The sequence below is a fragment of the Podarcis tiliguerta genome (assembly GCF_965153285.1).
Source record: "Podarcis tiliguerta genome assembly, chromosome: 8".
Classification (NCBI taxonomy): domain Eukaryota; kingdom Metazoa; phylum Chordata; class Lepidosauria; order Squamata; family Lacertidae; genus Podarcis; species Podarcis tiliguerta.
This window is the reverse complement of record NC_139541.1, coordinates 658456-679190: the sequence shown is the minus strand read 5'-3', so window position 1 is coordinate 679190 and position 20735 is coordinate 658456. Positions and strand designations below refer to the sequence as shown.

The 20735-nt window shown below is 47.8% G+C and overlaps 1 protein-coding gene across 1 annotated transcript in view; it reads left to right on the top strand.

Moving 5' to 3' along the window:
* The window catches only part of SFRP1 (secreted frizzled related protein 1), a 43194-nt gene extending 23149 nt beyond the window's left edge, over window positions 1–20045 (top strand). The window contains exon 3 of the mRNA XM_083456636.1: window positions 13870–20045. Within this exon, the coding sequence (XP_083312762.1) occupies window positions 13870–14192 (323 nt within the window). The 3' untranslated portion in view covers window positions 14193–20045. The remainder of the gene's footprint in view (window positions 1–13869) is intronic.
* The last annotated feature ends 690 nt before the right edge of the window (window positions 20046–20735 follow it).

The following is a 20735-nucleotide window of genomic DNA, read 5'->3' as shown; positions in this document are numbered from 1 at the left end:
CACTCGATGGAGCTTGAGATTTCTGCAGCATCCAGAGCCCCTGTGCATAGCAAGCTTGCAATGCAGAGGAGTGTGGGATCTGTTGTCCTTTCCCCTTGGGAGGCATTTTGAGAGCAGTCCTCTAAAGCAATGAAAATCTATCACGAGTGCCAAGAGCAGCAGTGAGATGGACAGCATTGAAGAATGAATGCTTTTGGAGCAGCCCATGAAAAATGGGGAGCAATTACATCCTGTTCCTGTTGTGTCAGGTCATTACAGGGAGTTAATGACTTTCCATTTGTTGGGGAGGAGGGGAGATTTCATTTTTGGTGATATATATTTATCAAAGAGTTGACGATAGTTTGCACAGTGGAAGTTTGCTCAGTTCACTCATCCCACTTTTGTCTCTGGCCAAACTACTTGCTAGGTTTTTGCATTGTTCCAAAAAGCAACAAACTCTGTTTGACCAGAGGCAACAGAGGCCTGAATGACAAGTGTGTGCATAGTTGAGGTGCACTGAACCATGGTGAATTTTGTTCCAGGAGCAAGGGGTTACTTTTCACAGTTGTGGCTGTGGCTATTGTCAATTTTCTTTTCTTTAAAACTTTGCAAAATGCTGCCCACCAAGGAGTCACCCGAGGCAGTAGATTTTGGGGACTCCAGTGGAGGCCCCATAGCTGCCCTGGCTGCTCCTCCTGAGATGTCATTTCTCCTGAATCCTCCAGCTGTTCCCATTCTTCTGAGCTGGTGCTCCAGGAGTGGTGGCTTCTCCTGGGCAAAATCTGTGCTGGGCCCATCCTCATGGAATGAGACTAGAGTCAGTTCCATCCCATTACTGTGCAAGTTCTTGAGGATGACTCTGTATAAATCCTTAAAATCTGCAAAGGTTATGTTGTATGTTTGTGTGTTGCTGTTGTTTTGCTAAATTTAAATAGAAAACAGTAACAACCAGCAAGAGAGCCACAAACGCATAAGCAAGTTCAATGAGGCCAAAGTCTGGACATCATTATTCAAGAGGAAATATGAGCGTGACTTTTAGCCATCCAAGTTCATCTTTCCACAGACCTCCCTGTGTTGGGGTCGGGGGTGGGGTTACAGTCATGTTCAGTTGTTGCAATATAATTGATGAAGCTTTTCCAACCAGCACTGAAGTCATCTGTGAAAGTCTGGCTCTGACCTTGTGCGCCAACTTCTCCATAAGTTGCACATAAGTTTTTAATGTAAAAGTGAAGGAAAGCAATGCTACAGAGTGGTCTGCCTCATGAGTTCTTAAAAGGAAGTCCGAGGGCTGCCTTCCTATCTCCATATTTTCTTGCTTTTACCAGGCAATTTCAGCTGCTTCAAAGCAACCAGTGATTGTGTGAGGCGGCAGCTGCACATCTTGAAGTCCATGTAGCAATTCCCCCTGGGGGTGAGGGGTCTTGGTGACCTGTCATTGGTCTCAAACCGAATTTTACATCTTTAACACACATTGCATGTGAAGTTTTATTTAATTTCTTCAGTTTGTGGATTTATAAACCACTTCACAACCAAAAGTTACCAAAGTGGATATAAAGTACAATATAAAATACAAAAGATGAGAAACTCATTCACCGAAAGGCAATAAATTCTACAATTATTCCAAAAAAATGACTTGGCCACACTTGAGGGGAAGTCTTCTTTGGAGAAAATTCCCCCAAGAGCAGCATCCTGTCACCAGGGGAACTGCTTCATTTCCATTTGTGTGGCTGTAACAGCCCCGTCTCCTGGCTGGCTGCTCCATCTCTAGCTAGTGGCTAAATTGTTTTTATTACTTGCTATTATTGACTGAGTACATACTCACGATAAAAGGTAAAGGTACCCCTGCCCATACGGGCCAGTTGTGTCCGACTCTAGGGTTGCGTGCTCATCTCACTCTAGAGGCTGTGAGCCGGCGCCGTCCTAAGACACTTCCGGGTCACATGGCCAGCGTGATGAAGCTGCTCTGGCGAGCCACCACCAGCGCAGCACATGGAAACACCGTTTACCTTCCCACTATAAAGCGGTACCTATTTATCTACTTGCACTTAGGGGTGCTTTTGAACTGCTAGGTGGGCAGGAGCTGGGACCGAACGATGGGAGTTCACCCCGCCGCGGGGATTCGAACTGCCGACCATACGACCGGCAAGTCCTATGCACTGAGGTTTTACCCACAGCGCCACCCGCGTACTCACGATCATAGAATCAGAGAATCATAGAGTTGGAAGAGACCACAAGGGCCATCGAGTCCAACCCCCTGCCAAGCAGGAAACACCATCAGAGCACTCCTGACATATGGTTGTCAAGCCTCTGCTTAAAGACCTCCAAAGAAGGAGACTCCACTACACTCCTTGACAGCAAATTCCACTGTCGAACAACTCTTACTGTCAGGAAGTTCTTCCTAATGTTTAGGTGAAAACTTCTTTCTTGTAGTTTGGATCCATTGCTCCGTGTCCGCTTCTCTGGAGCCGCAGAAAACAACCTTTCTCCCTCCTCTATGTGACATCCTTTTATATATTTGAACATGGCTATCATATCACCCCTTAACCTCCTCTTCTCCAGGCTAAACATGCCCAGCTCCCTTAGCCGTTCCTCATAAGGCATCATTTCCAGGCTTTTGACCATTTTGGTTGCCCTCCTCTGGACACGTTCCAGTTTGTCAGTGTCCTTCTTGAACTGTGGTGCCCAGAACTGGACACAGTACTCCAGGTGAGGTCTGACCAGAGCAGAATACAGTGGCACTATTACTTCCCTTGATCTAGGTGCTATACTCCTATTGATGCAGCCCAGAATTGCATTGGGTTTTTTAGCTGCCACGTCACACTGTTGGCTCATGTCAAGTTTGTGGTCAACCAAGACTCCTAGATCCTTTTCACATGTACTGCTCTCAAGCCAGGTGTCACCCATCTTGTATTTGTGCCTCTCATTTTTTTTGCCCAAGTGCAATACTTTACATTTCTCCCTGTTAAAGTTCATCTTGTTTGTTTTGGCCCAGTTCTCTAATCTGTCAAGGTCGTTGTGAAGTGTGATCCTGTCCTCTGGGGTGTTAGCCACCCCTCCCAGTTTGGTGTCATCTGCAAATTTGATCAGGATGCCCTTGAGTCCATCATCCAAGTCGTTGATAAAGATGTTGAATAAGACCAGGCCCAAGACAGAACCCTGTGGCACCCCACTAGTCACTCTTCTCCAGGATGAAGAGGAACCATTGATGAGCACCCTTTGGGTCCGGTCAGTCAGCCAGTTACAAATCCACTGAGTGGCAGCATAGTCAAGACCGCATTTTACCAGCTTCTTTACAAGAATATCATGGGGCACCTTGTCAAATGCCTTGCTGAAATCGAGGTAGGCTACATCCACTGCGTTCCCTTCATCTACCAGGCTTGTAATTCTGTCAAAAAACGAGATCAGGTTCGTCTGACATGACTTATTTTTCAGAAATTCATGCTGACTATGGGTGATCACAGCATTCCTTTCTAGGTGCTCACAGACTGTTTGCTTAATGATCTGCTCCAGAATCTTCCCTGGTATTGATGTCAGACTGACTGGGCGGTAATTATTTGGGTCCTCTCTTTTCCCCTTTTTGAAAATAGGGACAACATTTGCCCTCCTCCAGTCTGCCGGGACTTCGCCTGTTCTCCAGGAATTCTCAAAGATGACTGCTAGTGGTTCTGAGATCACATCTGCCAGTTCTTTTAATACTCTTGGATGCAGTTCATCTGGCCCTGGAGACTTGAATACATCTAAACTAGCGAAGTATTCTTGTACTATCTCCTTAGTTATTCTGGGCTGTGTTTTCTCTGCTGAATCATTTGCTCCAAATTCTTCAGGTCGGGCATTGTTTTCTTTATCGGAGAAGACTGAGGCAAAGAAGGCATTGAGGAGTTCAGCCCTTTCTGTGTCCCCTGTTTGCATTTCACCATCTTCTCCTCTGAGTGACCCCACTGTTTCTTTGTTCTTCCTTTTGCTACGAACATACCCATAGAAGCCTTTTTTGTTGCTTTTAACCTCTCTAGCAAGCCTGAGTTCATTCTGTGCTTTAGCTTTTCTGACTTTGTGTCTACATGTGCTGGCTATTTGTTTGAATTCCTCTTTGGTGGTTTCCCCCCTTTTCCATTTTTTGTACACATCCTTTTTTAATCTTAACTCGGTTAAAAGTTCTTTAGATAGCCACCCTGGCTTCTTTAGGCACCTTCCATGTTTCCTTCTCATTGGTATTGCCTGAAGTTGTGCTTTTACTATCTCCCTCTTAACAAATTCCCAGCCATCATGAACTCCCTTTCCTTTTGGTATTACTGTCCATGGGATCTCACCCAGCACTTCCCTAAGTTTTATGAAGTCGGCTTTCTTAAAGTCAAGAAATTGAGTCCTAGTATGCTTGGCTACTCCTTTCCGCTGTATAGTAAACTTCAGAAGAGCATGATCACTTGCGCCTAATGATCCTTCCACTTCTACCCCACTAACCAGGTCATCAGCATTGGTTAGGACCAGATCTAAAATGGCTGTTCCTCTTGTTGCTTCTCCCACTTTCTGGACAATGAAGTTGTCTGCAAGGCCAGTGAGGAATCTGTTTGACCTTATACTCTTGGCTGAGTTTGACATCCAACAAATATCCGGGTAATTGAAGTCCCCCATTACTACTATCTCCCTTCCTTTTGCATGCTTGGCCATCTGTTCCAGGAAGGCATCATCTATGTCCTCCGTTTGGCTTGGGGATCTATAGTAAACTCCCACAATGAGGTCACTGTTATTCTTCTCTCCCTTAATTTTGACCCAAATGCTCTCACTTTGGCTTTGAGGTTCTAAATCTTGGATCTCTTCACAGGTATACACATCCCTGACATATAACGCCACTCCTCCTCCTTTCTTGTCTGGTCTGTTTCTCTGAAATAGATTGTATCCCTCCATTATTACATTCCAATTGTGGGACTTATCCCACCAGGTTTCAGTGATGCCTATTATGTCATATTTAGTTTGCTGTACCAAGAGCTCAAGCTCATCTTGTTTATTTCCCATGCTTTGCGCATTAGTGTACAGACATTGAAGTCCATTAATTATTCCCCCGTGCCTCTTATTTAAGGATTTTTTCCTCCCACCACCAGGTCTGCGTGCTGTTTGCTCCATTTGGTCTATAACATTTGGATGATCATCTTCATCAGTTGATAGACTCCTACCTTCAGGAGCACTGTCTCCCTCCCCCACATTAGTCAGTTTAAAGCCCTCCTGATGAGGTTTCTGAGATTTTTGGCAAAAACATTCCTCCCAACCATTGTGAGGTGCAGCCCATCGCTTGCCAGAAGTCCATCTTCAAGAAACTGCAGTCCGTGATCTAAGAATCCAAACCGTTCCTGTTTACACCATTTGCGAAGCCAGCTGTTCACTTCCACTATTTTTCCCTCTCTCCCTGGGCCACATCGTTCAACTGGGAGGACAGATGAGATGACAATTTGTGCATTTAATTTCTTCAATTTCCTGCCCAGAGCCTCGTAGTCTCTTTTGATCTTCTGGAGGCTATTGCTTGCAGTGTCATTGGTTCCCACATGAACCAAGAGGAAGGGGTATTTGTCAGTGGGTTTTATGATTCCTTGCAGTCGTTCAGTTACATCTTGGATCTTAACCCCGGGGAGACAGCACACTTCCCGAGACATCTTGTCAGGCCCACAGATCATTGCTTCTGTTCCCCTCAGTAGGGAATCCCCTATCACCACTACACGCCTCCTCTTAGGTTTGGTTGGGGTTCTTCTGTGAGCTGTCCGTTCCAAGGTCGCCTGCACATTCCCTGAGGACTGACTTTGCTGCTCGTCTTCATATTCCTGATCGACTGTCATGAGGGAGAGATCCTCAAATGGAGTCTGCTCTTTGTCTTCCACGCTAGGGGAGAGGACCTCAAAACGATTGTGTATTTCTAAACAATCAGAGCGAACCCTGGGCCTCCTACTTCTTTGAGTCACGTTTCTCCATATATCTGGCTCCTGTGTTGGTGAACTAGCCTCCTTCTCAGGGGAGTCCCCTGTCTCCTCCTTGGTGGAGACGGTGTGCTCTGTTGCTTCCAAGAAGAGCTCCAGCTCTCTAATTCTTTGGAGCGTAGCTACACATTCCTCCAGTTGCTGGACTTTGTCTTTTAGGAGGGCAATCAGCATGCAATTGCTGCAGGTAAAGCTGCCTGCAACCTTTGGCAAGATGGCAAACATTGCGCAGGAACCGCAGGTGACTGCAGCTGTTCCCTCCCCCTCCATCTTGAGAACGTGTTGTTGGGCGTGGCTACAGCGGTCCTGCATCATAAAAAGCGTGAAGACAGGACAAATAACTCTCCCCCAACAAAACCTAGGTCTCCCCCAAGAAACGTTTGAGACTAGATCCCCTAAATCTAAAAGATGGATCAAACTGCGCGCGCTGCTAGGCTAATCCGATAGAAGATACCTAAACAGCCTCGGCCCAGTATACCTGAAGGAGCGTCTTCACCCCCATCGTTCAGCCCAGACACTGAGGTCCAGCTCCGAGAAGTGAGGTTACAGAGAACCAGGCAGAGGGCCTTCTTGGTGGTGGTGCCCACCCTGTGGAACACCCTCCCATCAGATGTCATTGAGATAAACAACTATGGTATTTGACTTTTAGAAGAAGCAGCCTTATATTGGGAAATTTTTATGTTTTATGTTTTACAATTTTGTATATGCTATAAGCTGCCCAGAGTAGGTGGAGATGATTTTCTCCCTCTTAACACTAGAACTTGTAGGCACACAATGAAGCTGAATGTTGGGAGATGCAGGACAGAAAAAAGAAAGGACTTCTTCACACAGTCAGTCTATGGAACTCCCTCCCACTGGAGGAGGTGATGGCTGCAGACTTGGAGGGCTTTAGAAGACGTTTGGACAAATTCATGGAGGAGGAGGAGGAGGAGGAGGAGGAGGAGGAGGAGGAGGAGGAGGAGAGGGCTATCAGTGGCTGCCAGCCAGGCTCTCCTCTGCCTGAATGGAGGCCGCAGTGCTTCTGAATCCCAGTTGCTGGAAGTGCAGGAAGAGAGAGGGCTGCTCTTGTGCTCGACTCCGGCTTGTGGGTTTCCTACTGAAGCATCTGGGTGACCACTGTGAGAACAGGAGGCTGGACTAGATGGACCCCTTTTGGCCTGATCCAGCAGGCTCTTCTTTTATAACTATCACTATAGTTTATATATATAGTTTATATAACTATAAAATCAGAACCAGTGAAGGCGGTGAAGGTCCTGTGTGAGTGTCTGGAGGCGGTTGGAGGATGGATGGCGGCTAACAGATTGAGGCTGAATCCTGGCAAGACAGAAGTACTGTTTTGCGGGGACAGGAGGCGGGCAGGTGTGGAGGACTCCCTGGTCCTGAATGGGGTAACTGTGCCCCTGAAGGACCAGGTGTGCAGCCTGGGAGTCATTTTGGACTCACAGCTGTCCATGGAGGTGCAGGTCAATTCTGTGTCCAGGGCAGCTGTCTACCAGCTCCATCTGGTACGCAGGCTGAGACCCCATCTGTCCGCAGACTGTCTCGCCAGAGTGGTGCGTGCTCTGGTTATCTCCCGCTTGGACTACTGCAATGCGCTCTACGTGGGCCTACCTTTGAAGGTGACCCGGAAACTACAACTAATCCAGAACGCGGCAGCCAGACTGGTGACTGGGTGTGGCTGTCGAGACCATGTAACATCGGTCTTGGAAGACCTACAGTGGCTCCCAGTACGTTTCTGAGCACAATTCAAAGTGTTGGTGGTGACCATTAAAGCCCTAAACAGCCCCGGTCCAGTATATCTGAAGGAGCGTCTCCACCCCCATTGTTCTACCCGGACACTGAGGTCCAGCATTGAGGGCCTTCTGGCAGTTCCCTCACTGCAAGAAGCCAAGTTACAGGGAACCAGGCAGAGGGCCTTCTTGGTGGTGGCACCCGCCCTGTGGAACGCCTTCCCACCAGATGTCAAAGAGAACAACAACTACCAGACTTTTAGAAGACATCTGAAGGCAGCCCTGTTTAGGGAAGCTTTTAATGTTTGATGTATTACAGTATTTTAATATTTTTTTGGAAGCCGCCCAGAGTGGCTGGGGAAGCCCAGCCAGATGGGCGGAGTATAACTAATAAAATTATTATTATTATTATTATTATTATTACTACTACTACTACTATTATTATTATCACTAGCTGGCAGCAAAATTGCTTTAAAAAAGCAAAATGACAGAAGACAAGCAGGTTTCCCTCAGACCACTTGAATGAAAATCCACAGCAGAGTGGTCATCTGGCAATGCAGAATGAAGCCCCGTCCTGTTCCCTGTATAGGGAATCTGGGCAGGAAGGGCTGGTGCTTCCACTTAGCACCAGGACTTGTGGGATTCCCTGCCCCCATCCTCAGTGATGATGCTTTGGCTTGTAAGTCAGGGAAGGAGGAGTTTAATGAGTCCAGGGAAAGAAGATTGGGTTCCTGGTAGGGCTGGGCAATATATCGTCATATATCACCAGCTAAACATTGTGATATAATGATATATCACGATGCCTGAAAATATGAAGGAAGGAGAAAATAAGGTGGGGAGGAAGAAGCAGGCGACGGTTGATTCCTGGATGCGGACTTCAAACCGGTTTGAACTGGTGGAGTAGCCAGCCAGCCCTCCGTAGCCAGCCCCACAGATGATCGGGGACGCCTTGCGCAGGTTCTGCCACTGTATGGCAAGGCCAGGTGAGCGTCGCTGCCCAGGGCAGAGTGCATGAGCCGGGGCCCCGCATGGCACTGTGCATGCAAACAAGGAGCCCCAGGGTGTTGCTGGCCTCCCCAGGCACTGACCTCCCCAGAGTCGAGCCTCTCCCCTGAGCTGCTCTGGGCCACCACCAGCTCTGGCTCACATCAATAGTGGCCTCTCGTGCAAGCAGTGGCTACGGGGAGCCACCCTCTGGAGCATTGGCTCCTGCCGGGTGAGGCACCTGAGGTAGCTCTGTTCCGCCTTAGTGCCGGGGCACAGCTCCTATGCAGCCCTGGAGGCGAGGAAGAGAAGCTAGGGCTGCTCCTGCCACTGCTCACAGGACTCAGCCATACCTCCACTGCCCAGTGCCCCGTTAGAGGAGGAAGGGAGGACGGAGGCAGCTTCCTCCAAGCCGGATTGCCCTTCCTACTGCTCCTACTGTGTCACCCCAAAGGTGGAGAGTTTGCCAGGCAGGAGGCCACAGAAAGGGCTCAGCTTCAGCCTGGAGGCCAGCCTCTTAAGGATTCTTTCGGCAGGGTGGTGAACTGCAGAGGGATAGGCTTGATGGGGGCTCACGAGGCTGCTGTTCACCCCCATCCCTTCTTGTAGAAAGAGCTGCTCACATGAAGCTCACATGATGATGCCACCCCCACCCCTGCTCCTGGGTTACCTGCTGTGGATGGTAACCAGAGGCAGCACTGCCAGGAAAGCCCCCAGGCTGCATGAGTGGGCTGTGCATCACAGCAGGCCTTGCGCCCACCTGTGTGTGCTGCTTTGCCCACAGGGTGCAGGCCGGTGCCACTGCCGCATTGTGGCATATGCTTGAGTGAGTGGCAAGCAGGCATCAGGTGGAAGAGGGAGTGAGATGAAATGCCGGAGGACAGAGCTGTGTGTTCCGTGGGGACCACCCTGCACCCCTTCAGAAGTCTGGCGCCCTGAGGTGCAGAAGAGGACCCTATCCTGATTCAGCCATTAGTTTGATCTGTTTCTGTATGTGGAATGGGGAGGGTGTGGGGGTCGCCTTTGCCTCAGGCAGCAAAATGTCTAGAGCCAGTCCTGCTTACAGTTGAGCATCCCTTTCTTACCTGGTCCTCTGATGCCCATAGCCTACTGCAACTCACTGCATTCGTACATTCTTCTTTTCTTTTGTCTAGCTTCATCCATCTGGGTATTTCCTGTACATGCTGATGCTAAAATTAAGTTCTTGCTGAGCTCTTTTCTGGGTGAATAATGCCTGTGATGAAGGATGACCGAATGGTGCAGGGTTCAGTGGAGTGGCTGAACGCCCATCAATCTGGACGGGATTCCAGTTTCTCAGTAATTTGCACCTCAGGGATCCCAACTGGGACAGGATGCTCAAGCGTGTGTTGAGCTGATGGGAAAGCTGGGGAACCAGCAAAGGGATATTTGCTTTGGCAGCTCCACTGAAGGCCAAAAGCCAAGATCTGTGATGATAAGTGGCTGTATTTAAACTCTTTCCCTGGCGGTGCTTGCAGTGGAGGGCTAGGGGGTGAAGGCTTTTTTTCCAGAGGAGAGTAAAGACTTCCAAGCCAGTCTTCTCCTCTGGCCGTTTGTCCAATGACTTCTGCAGGCGAAAACGATAAAGGGAATCCTTGCAGTAGCCAGACCAACCTCCAGGCAGGATGAGGGCTATGCAGGACAGTGGACTTGCCTCATGAATGGGTGGAAAAGAAATTATTCTGTGAACTGCCTTGACACCTCTGGGTATAAAGGTAAAGGACCCCTGACAGTTAATTCCAGTCACAGACGACTCTGGGGTTGTGGCGATCATCTCACTCTATAGGCCAAGGGAGACAGTTTTTCCAGGTCATGTGGCCAGCATGACTAAGCTGCTTCTGGCGAAACCAGAGCAGCTCACAGAAGCACTGTTTACCTTCCCGCCAGAGCGGTACCTATTTATCTAATTGCACATTGACATGCTTTCGAACTGCTAGGTTGGCAGAAGCAGGGACCGAGCAACAGGAGCTCACCCCGTCGCGGGGATTTGAACCGCCGACCTTCTGATCGGCAGGCCCTAGGCTCTGTGGTTTAGACCACAGCACTACCTGCGTCCCTCCAGGTATAGGGCGGTCTATAAATTCAGTAAAAATAAAAATAAAATGTAAGTTCCTCCCCTGAAATCTGGCAGAAATCCCACCAATAGGAGCATAGGAAGCTGCCTGATATTGAGTCGGACGATGGGCCCACCCACCTCAGCATTGCCTGTGCCAGGGAAAGCCAATGTTTTTGGACTACAACTTCCATCATCCCTGACCTGCCGGCTGGGGCTGATGGGAGCTGGAGTTCACCAACATCTTGAGGACACCATGTGGCTGTCCCTGTTCTACGCTGACTGGCAGCGGCTTTCAGGTAGGGGCAGTGGTGGAGCATGCTCCCATGGCCCCCAGGGCAGGGTGCAGAGGGCGAGCCCAGATCCTTGGCTCTGTGTAAGGCAGCTTCCTGCTTTGGCTCCCTACCCTGACGGGCCTTTTGCTATCTTAAGCCCGCCCTGGGCATCTGCCTTCCCCCTCAGGGACCAAGCCAGGACCAGGTCAAGGCAAGAGAAATATGTACAGCTGGGAGCGCAGATTGTACCATGAACTGAACAAGATGTTTGACCGCTTAAACTTTTTCCGTTGCTTTAGTTGCATGTGGCCCTGGAGGATCCAATCTGTGGCTGATATTCTCCAGGCATATGATGGAGGGGGCTTTGGCCCATAAAAGCTTATGCAACCATAAATGTTGTTTGTGCTTAAGGTGCTGCAACTCTTGGGTCCGGTTTTGCCTGGGCTTTGTTGACAAGTCAGCAGCAAGGCTGTGTGGATGACAGCCAGGCATGCCGTGGTGCTGCTCTCTCGGGAAGATGCAGTTTCTGCCTTCCCGCTCTGCACCTCAAGAGTGAAGGTGCTTGGGACACCTTGCCACTGCAGGCACAGCCCCAGACTTGTGTGTGTTGAGGGGAGGGGGGGGGAAGAGAAGCTAATTTGCTGTGACTTAAATGGAAAATATTCTCAGCTGGGCACAGAGCTTTCTCTGAGTTATTGATTGCAGCTTCAGCCCACAGTGAATGTTCCTTTGCGGGTGACGGTGTGACGGAATTCAGTTTAATAGGGCAAACAGGACGTCAATGTGTTGTGCATTAAACATGCCCTTTCTCTCTCCCGCTTGGCTCTGTTTGTTGCTCAAGCACATATGGCCCTTCAGCAGGACTAGTCAGTCTGCAGATTGCACCATGCTTGAAACATGGTGCATCATCCGTGCGCCCTTTTCTTGTTGTGCTACCTTCTTGGTTGTACATGGTGCTTTGCAGAGTAAAGGAAGCAAAGGGAAAGACCTGCCCTGAGAAAAGTTCACAGTGTAAATTTCAAAGCAAGGGAGATGACAGAAGAAAGGAACAGCAGAGATGGGTGGGAAGAGACAGAGGTAGGAATAACAGGCAACTGGTTGGAGTTTAGCAAAGTCACTTAAATAATACAGGCAGTGTCCAGAGAGAAAAGCCCAGATAAACACTTTACTGAGCAAACTGAGCAAAAACAGTGTATAATTTGAGAAGAAAGGAGCAGACCTTGTTTATAGCAGGCAGACATATAACCAGACATACAGAAGAAAAGCTTTTGCAGAACTGTACAGTCAGTCAGCACTTCAGCAAAGATTAAGCCATTCTGCCTGGTTGCTAAGCAACATCTCCATCATTCCCCTTCTTAGCTAGTCGACTTTAACACCAACAGAATTAACCCCTGAGTCATACACTGAATGATCTCTGCTGTTGCATTTCCAACATGAGACACATCCAGTTCCACATATTTAGGTTTAGGTTTAGTTTCTGAAAGGAGTGAGGGACAAAGGAGTTAATCTGAGGGCTTCACAGAAATGGTGGATTTTGACCGGTATTTAAAGTGTTGGTGTTGGTGGGGGAGGTGTGGCCCTGTGTAGGTCAGGAGTGGGGCACAAGCCTTATCAGCCAGAGGGCCACATGACCTCAAAGACAACCTTCCAAGAACCACTTGCATTGCGCACGGGGGGGGGGGGGGGGAGTGCCAGAGGCAAAAATGAGTGGAGCAGGCAGTGTGACTCTTCTTAACTTTATGTGTACCTTCCAGACCTGCAAAAGCCAGAGTGGGGTGACTATATCTGCAACTGCTCTGCTTTGTGCTTCTGGATTGCTGACAGCTGCAGGTGGAGAGAGGAGAGAGTGATCCTGTGCTCATGTCCTGCTCATGGGTTTCCCACAGGCATTTGGTTGGCCACTATCTGTTTCTTTAAAATTTCACTAAATTGCAGCCACAGTTGGAAATGAGAGATCTGCAGTGAGATGGAGAGGAACATTTGACCTTTTGGTCCCACCACACAAATGTGCACAAACAACCCACACAGCGGTTGGCTCTAGGGAGAGGGGCAGTCCTGCCTGTCTGGCTGCAAAAGTTCACTTGGGTTCCAGAGTTTTGGAAGTGGCATTGCTCTTCTGTTTCAAGTTGCAAGCAAAACTGCAAGGATTGGGTGCTACTAAAGCTCCTATATCTAGGATCGCTCACAGTGCAATCCTATGTAGGTCTGCTCAAAAGTTAGGGTGATCAAGGTAAACCTTGGTTTTTTGATTGCTGCCTCAATGCAATTGACAGAAGATCACAACTTAAGAGACCGTGAGTGTAGACTTGAACAAGCTTGTTTGTGCTAAATTCAGATGCCGTTGGGTGAAATGTATGTACACACATACAGTATGTACACACATATAGGGATATGCAATATCCCTCCATCTTTGGCCACAGGACACTTGGCTATTGTTGTTTTCTGTAAGAGGCTAGCACTCATTTATTTCTCAATTATTTCTTTTTATTATAAAGCTTTGCAATAGAAAACTATCTGCAACAGGAAGTTGCAACAGGAAAATAACATTTTATCTTTCCTCCCACTTTTGTTACGAAGAGAGCAGATGACCCCTTTCCACTCCCTGACTGCTGACACCAAGACCTGCAAATCATAATGCCAACCTATCTATTAACCCCTATTAATAATTTATCTCTTGACCTTTCCCACGGTTATTTTTTTCAAGTTGATGCGTGCTGCATCAGTGTTCATGTCTTATTAATTTTGTGGTATAAGAAATGAAGTCATTCCATGCAGTGAAATGGGATCCTGCTTTCACCTGCACTATGATCACATGTGCCTGATGGGTAAAAGTTTTAAAAATTCATTTTCCCATTTCTTTTGACTTCCAGCTTTAAAGATGAAAATAAAAGAGGTAAAAAAAGAAAATGGAGACAAGAAGATCATACCCAAGAAGAAGAAGCCCTTGAAATTGGGCACCATCAAGAAGAAAGATCTCAAGAAGCTGGTGCTCTATTTGAAGAACGGGGCAGACTGTCCTTGCCACCAACTGGACAACCTCAGTCACCAGTTTCTCATCATGGGGCGCAAAGTGAAGACCCAGTACCTTCTGACGGCCATCCACAAGTGGGATAAGAAAAACAAAGAGTTCAAAAAGTTCATGAAGAAAATGAAAAGTCCCGAGTGCCCCACATTTCACTCCGTCTTCAAATGATCAGATGGTGCCAGGATTGGAACATTTCTTCTCTTCTCTTTGTTTTGTTTTGTTGCTGGCCCTGAACTTGCACAGACTTTCTTTTGGACTTGGTGGCTCATACATTTTGGCTCCTTCTGCCCTGGTGGACACTGAACTTTGATCCCTTGTCGTTTCTTTCTGTTGTTCCTTTAGAGCAGGGGTGGGCAACCTCAGGCCCAGGTCCAAATGCAGCCCTCCAAGCCTCTCTGTCTGCCATTGGGGACACATGTCCTCAGCCACGCACCCCTGCCCAGGCCATCCTCCTGGGTATGTTCAGCCTGGAAACGAGGAGACTGAGGGGATAGGAGAGCCGTCTTCAAATATCTCAAGGGCTGTCACATGGAAGAGGGAGCTCTGGAGGGTAGGGCTCAAACCAGTGGATTCGAGTTAGAAGAAAGGAGAGTCTGACTAAACAGGAATAACTTTCTGACAGTAAGAGCTGTTCAGCAGGGGAACAGACTCCCATGAGAGGTGGTGGATGGGGGCAGATTTAAGTAATCTTTGAGCCAGGCTAAAATTTGGCACCCCAAATGAATCTTCTCAGTGATGGATCTTCTCAATGTTGTGCCCCCTTAGCTCAGTGCCCTAAATCTGGTGTTGCGTGGACTCTCCTTCTTTGAAAATTTTTAAGCAGAGGTTGGATGGCCATCTGTCACGCATGATCTAGTTGAGCTTTCTGCAATGCAGGGGGTTGGAGTCGATGACCCTCTCGATTCCTTCCAACTTTATATATATAAGCTTCTATAAGCCCCTGACTGAGGTGATTTTGAAAGGAAGCACTTTCAGCAGAGCTGTGCTGGCTGCTCTCCAGTTTTCAGGGAGAAATCTTCAATGTCACGAGTGTAAGTTTTCACTAAAAAAGTAAGCTTTCTGAATAACCTCCTTTTTCTGATTCTGTCATTTCTCCTGGCTATTTCTTCAGTGACCATCCATGTGGATGATCCCACCCAGTAAGGAATCACCCAGTGGTGAATGGGATAGTGTCATAGCAAGAGGTGGCCAGTTAGATTTTGCTGTGTGATGATGCCACTGTAGGTAACTGAGGGCAGTATAACGGAATATATAACTGAATAGAAATACATCTTTTTCTTTCTTTCTTTCCTTTTGGCAAGGCAAAAACATCGACAAAAACTGTGAGGTATTTCAACTCAGCTTTAGTCTGTAAAAAAACTAAAACTCAGCTTTAGTCTGAGTGTCTGCAGGTGCAACAGGAAGTAATGAGGACCCTAAGACCACCCACATATGTCATGCTTACTTGATGTGTTTTTTAAATCATTTCATTGGATCATAGAGTTGGAAGTGAACTTAGAAGACTACCTAGTTCAGTCCCTCCCTGAAAGGCCGTCCAGCCTCTGCTTAAGAAACCCCTCACAAAGGGGTGTCCACCCCCTTCCAAGTCTGTTCCACAGCTTGTAACATCAGGAAGTCCTTCCTAGCGAGGGGTCTGATTGTGTTTTGTTTTGGAAAGTGTGGATTTGATAGATTCCTCTTTAAATGGGAACTGAATTGAATTTCTCCCCTAATCATAGTTCAGTGTCCCCTGCCGGAGGACTCTCATTAATTCACATTAGATTGGTAGAAATTGCTCCCCTTTGGCTCATCAATTCAGTTTTGAAAGAAGGAAGTTCAGAAGAGCTTCTTTCTTCTGACAAAATTTCCACATAGGTGGTTGTTGAAAGATGGAGTTCAATGCCCCATCTGGCTCCTCTTCTGCTTCCACAGCTCGGCTAGTATTTCAGCCCACATATCATCACATGAACCAGCAGAAGGTTGTGTGCAACCCTCACACTCTCCTGTGGAATAAATGGAAGCACTTGGGTTCCGGTTGCCTCCTCAAGGCAAACGAAGGGAGGGGAGAACCATGGTCAAAACGGTTTGAGAACCCCTGGGTTCCACTCCATTTGTCCTGTGTGTTGCCAAGGCACAGGATTAAGCAGATAAAGAGTTAATTGTTAAATTGGCAGAATGGGGGTAGAGTAAGTTTAATAATGCCATAGTTCAGAAATGACTGGTGTCTGTATTGGGGGGGGGGCATTCTTTAAATCAGCCTTCCCCCAACCATTTGTTTTATAGTACAGCTCCCCTAATTTCTGACCATTGGATTTGCCACCTAGGTTGGGGAGGCTGCTATACACAATGGTCTGAGGGCTCGGAGAAAGAAGTGCATTTTGCTGCAGAAACAGATCCTTCTGGAATGTTCATAGAATTGTAGGGTTGGAAGGGACGAACCCCCTCCAGGGCGGGAATCTTTTCCAACATTGCCAATGTGGGGCTTGAACCCCGAAACCTGAGGTTAAGTCTCATGCTCTATCCAGGGGCGAAGGAAGGCTCTCCGGCACCCAGTGTGGGGTGTCGAGGGGCGGGGCAAACCGCCCGGCAGTGCATGCGCGGCACTGATACACTCAAGCGCCGTACGGATGGCGGTGGGATCTTCTGCTCACGGCGGCGGGACAAGCACCCCGCGGGGTACCTTCTTGTCACCCCCCTCAGAGATGGCACCCAGTGTGGACTGTCCCCTGCCCCTTTCCTCCGCCACTGGCGCTGTCCACTGAGCTGTCCCAGGTGCCATCCAGCATTAACAGCCTCACAATTATGGAGCACACCATGCACTCAGGAACAGCATATTACATACCAATATAATTTTTACATTTACAAATTGCTTAGGGAAAGCAAAAGAGATGTGTAGCATTAAAGTATGGAATATGTATTGCAACTTGAAAACATTTTTATCGTCCTTATGAATGAAGCTTTTTACTGCATACTGACTTCAGTTTTGACAGCATCACCAGAGGCTAGATGAACATTGCTCTGGGGGCTGACAGTGGCCCATCCCTGTTCTAGTTATTTACTGAAAAGTGTAATCTAATGAACTGTTGCTAATTAATGTGTCAAGTTATTTTAACTGTGCTTGGACCTTGCTGGGTTCCTTTTTATTTCCCAGGAGGGACAAGTAACATGATTGTTTATAACCCTGTTCCCTTTCCTTGGATTTTGTTTTTGGTAGCTTTTTCTAGTTTTAAAGTATGCTATTTTCTTGTTTCCTGAACCCCACCCCCTCTTAAATTCAGTTATTTTGTTGTTAAATGTGAGATATGTTGAGGTTTAAGAATGGAGTTTGTGCTTTTTTCTTCATTATTCTATTAATATTGATTTTCATAAAAATAACAGAACCCAAGAAGCAGAAAAATACATCCGATGCCACATGGCAATCTTTTTAGGCTACTTGTAAATCTTTGTATTACTCTGAAAAACAGAGATGTGGGGCATCCCTGGCCATGAGTCAGGCTGGCTGGAGCTGGTGGGAGTTGGAGTCCAGTAACATTGGGGGAGCTGCAGGTCCCCCACTCCAGCAAAGGCTCTATGGAGAGAAGCAGTCTCAACATTTGCCCAACCCCAGCAGCCCCATGATCCTCTGTGCAAGGTCTCTGACACAAAACACAGACTTCTCTTTCCAATACCATTTAAAATGGGATCAGGTATCAGTTCCTCATGGATGCTGGGAAGGGACAGAAGACACATCCATTGTTCAAAGCTGAGAAAGCAGGTGGCCTGGTTGGGGCCTCTGCACTCAGCGCAGCCAAATTCTGCCCAACCATGGCTCCCAGGTACCTTGACTCACCACCCGCCCCAAACCAGAGCTGCCACAACATCCCAGACTTCCCCAACCTGGTGCCCTCCAGGTGTTCTTGAACTCTAACTCCCATCAGCCCCAGCTAGCATGGCCAGTAGTCAGGGATGATAGGAGTTGTAGTCAAACAGCATGTGGGGGGACAGGACACCAGGTTGGAAACTGGCATAATATCCATTGTGAGAGCCAGTGTGGTGTACTGGTTAAGAGCAGTGGACTCGTAATCTGGGGAACCGGGTTTGCGTCTCCGCTCCTCCACATGCAGCTGCTGGGTGACCTTGGGCCAGTCACACTTCTCTGAAGTCTCTCAGCCCCACTCACATCACAGAGTGTTTGTTGTGGGGGAGGAAGGGAAAGGAGAATGTTAGCCGCTTTGAGACTCCTTAGAGTAGTGATAAAGCGGGATATCAAATCCAAACTCTTCTTCTTCTTCATTGTTATATGAGGCAATATGAGACATTTACAAATTGGCTAAATATATGCAAATATTTCCAGTTTGCATATTGGATTCACATCTAAAAGTTATGCATTTTTATTGTGGCTTTATAAAGAAAAACGGAAATTGTGTATAAGATCCCCCCAACATAAAACTGGCAAGCCAAAAATGAGGGAAGATTTTTGCCAGTGACAATTCTGGGAAATGCGGGGTGGGGTGGGGTGGAGAGAGCAAGAATATGAAGAGCAGGGATACTATAAATGCATTTCCTCTCGGGGAGTAGAGAGGTAAGACATGCTCGAGGCAAATTTGCCTGGTCTCTTCCTATTTTCCTCCCCATCACAGAATCAAGCTTTTCCAGTTCCATTTTGTGGGACTACTGGGCAGAAGAATCGGATTTGTTCCATGTAGTCAGGCCCAACTCAGATGCTTATTTTTGCTGTGGTCTTGCCCATTTCCAATGGGGCTTGAGGAGGAGAATTGTTCACATAGACTGTGCTCAATACTGATAAGGGTGTTGAATAAAACGTTTGGATTTTCTGCCAATGGCTGCAGTCCTATGCACACCTTTTGGGTGTAAGCCCTGCTTAACTCAGTGGGACTTACTTTGGAGTAAGCATGCATGGGATCAGGCTGTCCTGCACTGAGTTCTTGGGGTGACCTTCGTTTGTCGGAATACTGAAGGCAACCTATTGGTTTCCGCACACACAACATTTTTCTGTGCTATCTTTTCAAGTGGCAAGTTTCATTTTCTGCCCCACCTCCCCAGCGAAGGCGAATGATGGATCTTGTCCAAGGCAGAAGTGCAGAGCGATGTATGTGGCAATGAGCTAGCTTTGGCTCTGAAGGGAAGCACCTGTTTGAGTGGGGAAAACAAACCACCTGCATTTGGTTAACACGCTGCCTCCCTTGGTCCTGCGACGTAGTGGCTCTGGGTCTCTTAAGGAGTGTCAGTAGAGGTCATTGGATCAGCAAAGTAATCAATAAATGTGCAGGGATGTTCTGGAAGCTCCAGCACATTCTCTTGGGAGCCATCACTAGGCCTCCCCCCCCCCCATATCAGCACTATCAGCAACACATTGGGGCCAGTGATTATCTGTGTGCACAAGGGAAGGACTTCTCCCTGAAATCCTGGTCTGCCACTGTCAGTCAGTGTTGATGATATGGAGAAAGATGGGCCCATGATCTGGCAAGGCAGATGGCAGCTCCCCCTTTTCCTAGGTCAGGGACAGTAGGTCCTAAGTCTAATCCCCAGCATCTCCAGCTAAGAGGATATCATCTAGCAGGACTGGGAATGCCCCTTGCCTGCTTCCTTGGAGGTCTGCTGTTGAGTGGAACCAATGGAGTCGAGAGAGGATGAGAATGAGGCCACCTCGGGTGTTTGCAAAACATGCAGCCTGACCCTGCGCAGAAGAGAGTTGATTGGGTCTCACTGCCAAGGAAGCAGGCACAGGCTTGCAACTTTAGGGCCCAGGCCAATTTCTGAGGATCTGGCTTTCAAGGAAGAAGAGACTCCAGCACATCAGTGGCCGGAGCTGGTGCCCAGAATTGGACACACTGTTTGATGGAACCACTTCACTTCTATGTGCAGGCTCATACTTCTGTTTCCCTGTCAAGTGCTTTCCCTGTGTCTATTCACGTTCATTTAACTAAAGTTTTTATGAGTGTTTTTATGAAGAAATGTTGTTTTCTAACCCTAGTTTGTTGTGTATCAAGCGACCTGAGTGATCACCTGTAAATAAATCCATATTTAGGTTTTGTATCTGTATCTAAGTTTTTGCCCTTCCTTTAACTTAAGGGCCTTTTCTGGGGCTTGAGACAGATAATAGTTCCCCCCTCCCGCCCCAATCGGAAAACAGTTTTCAAGAGGGATGACTGCTCTTAGCACATTTCTATCTCTGGTTAAAAGTTTTTGTACGGGTTTTCTTTGCATGGTTTGATAATGGTGCAAAACCTGTTTGATCAGGAGTGACAGCAGGACAAAACAAAAAAAATGTATGTGTCCATACTTCTGACTGTTAAAAATGCTGCATTATCTTATTTATGCCTCTGTGGGTCACCATGGAAAGGAGAATGAAAACCTTTGGAGAAAAGTGTCCCATCTCTCTCTGGTCCAGAGGCGCCAGCTTCCGAAGGAGAATTGTGGGGGTGTTGCGTGTGCAATATCACGACGCGGAAATCGCTGTAGGTGGAGCTGGATGTGGTGGCCATGGAATTTCAGTGGCCGTGGCTCCTCCTGCTGCTGCTCTTGCCGCCACCACTGACCGGGGACTGCTTCCCCGCTCTTTCCCTTCCATGGCAGGAAGAGCAGAAGGAGCCAGCCACTGAAGCCACACTGCGCTTGGCTCTGCGCTCAGCCTCCTTGGCTGCCTTTGAACATGAGTGTGTGTGTGCTGCCCCCCAAATCTCTTCTAGCACACCCACCCAGCTGCTGATTGAAAGGTTCATTATATCCTGA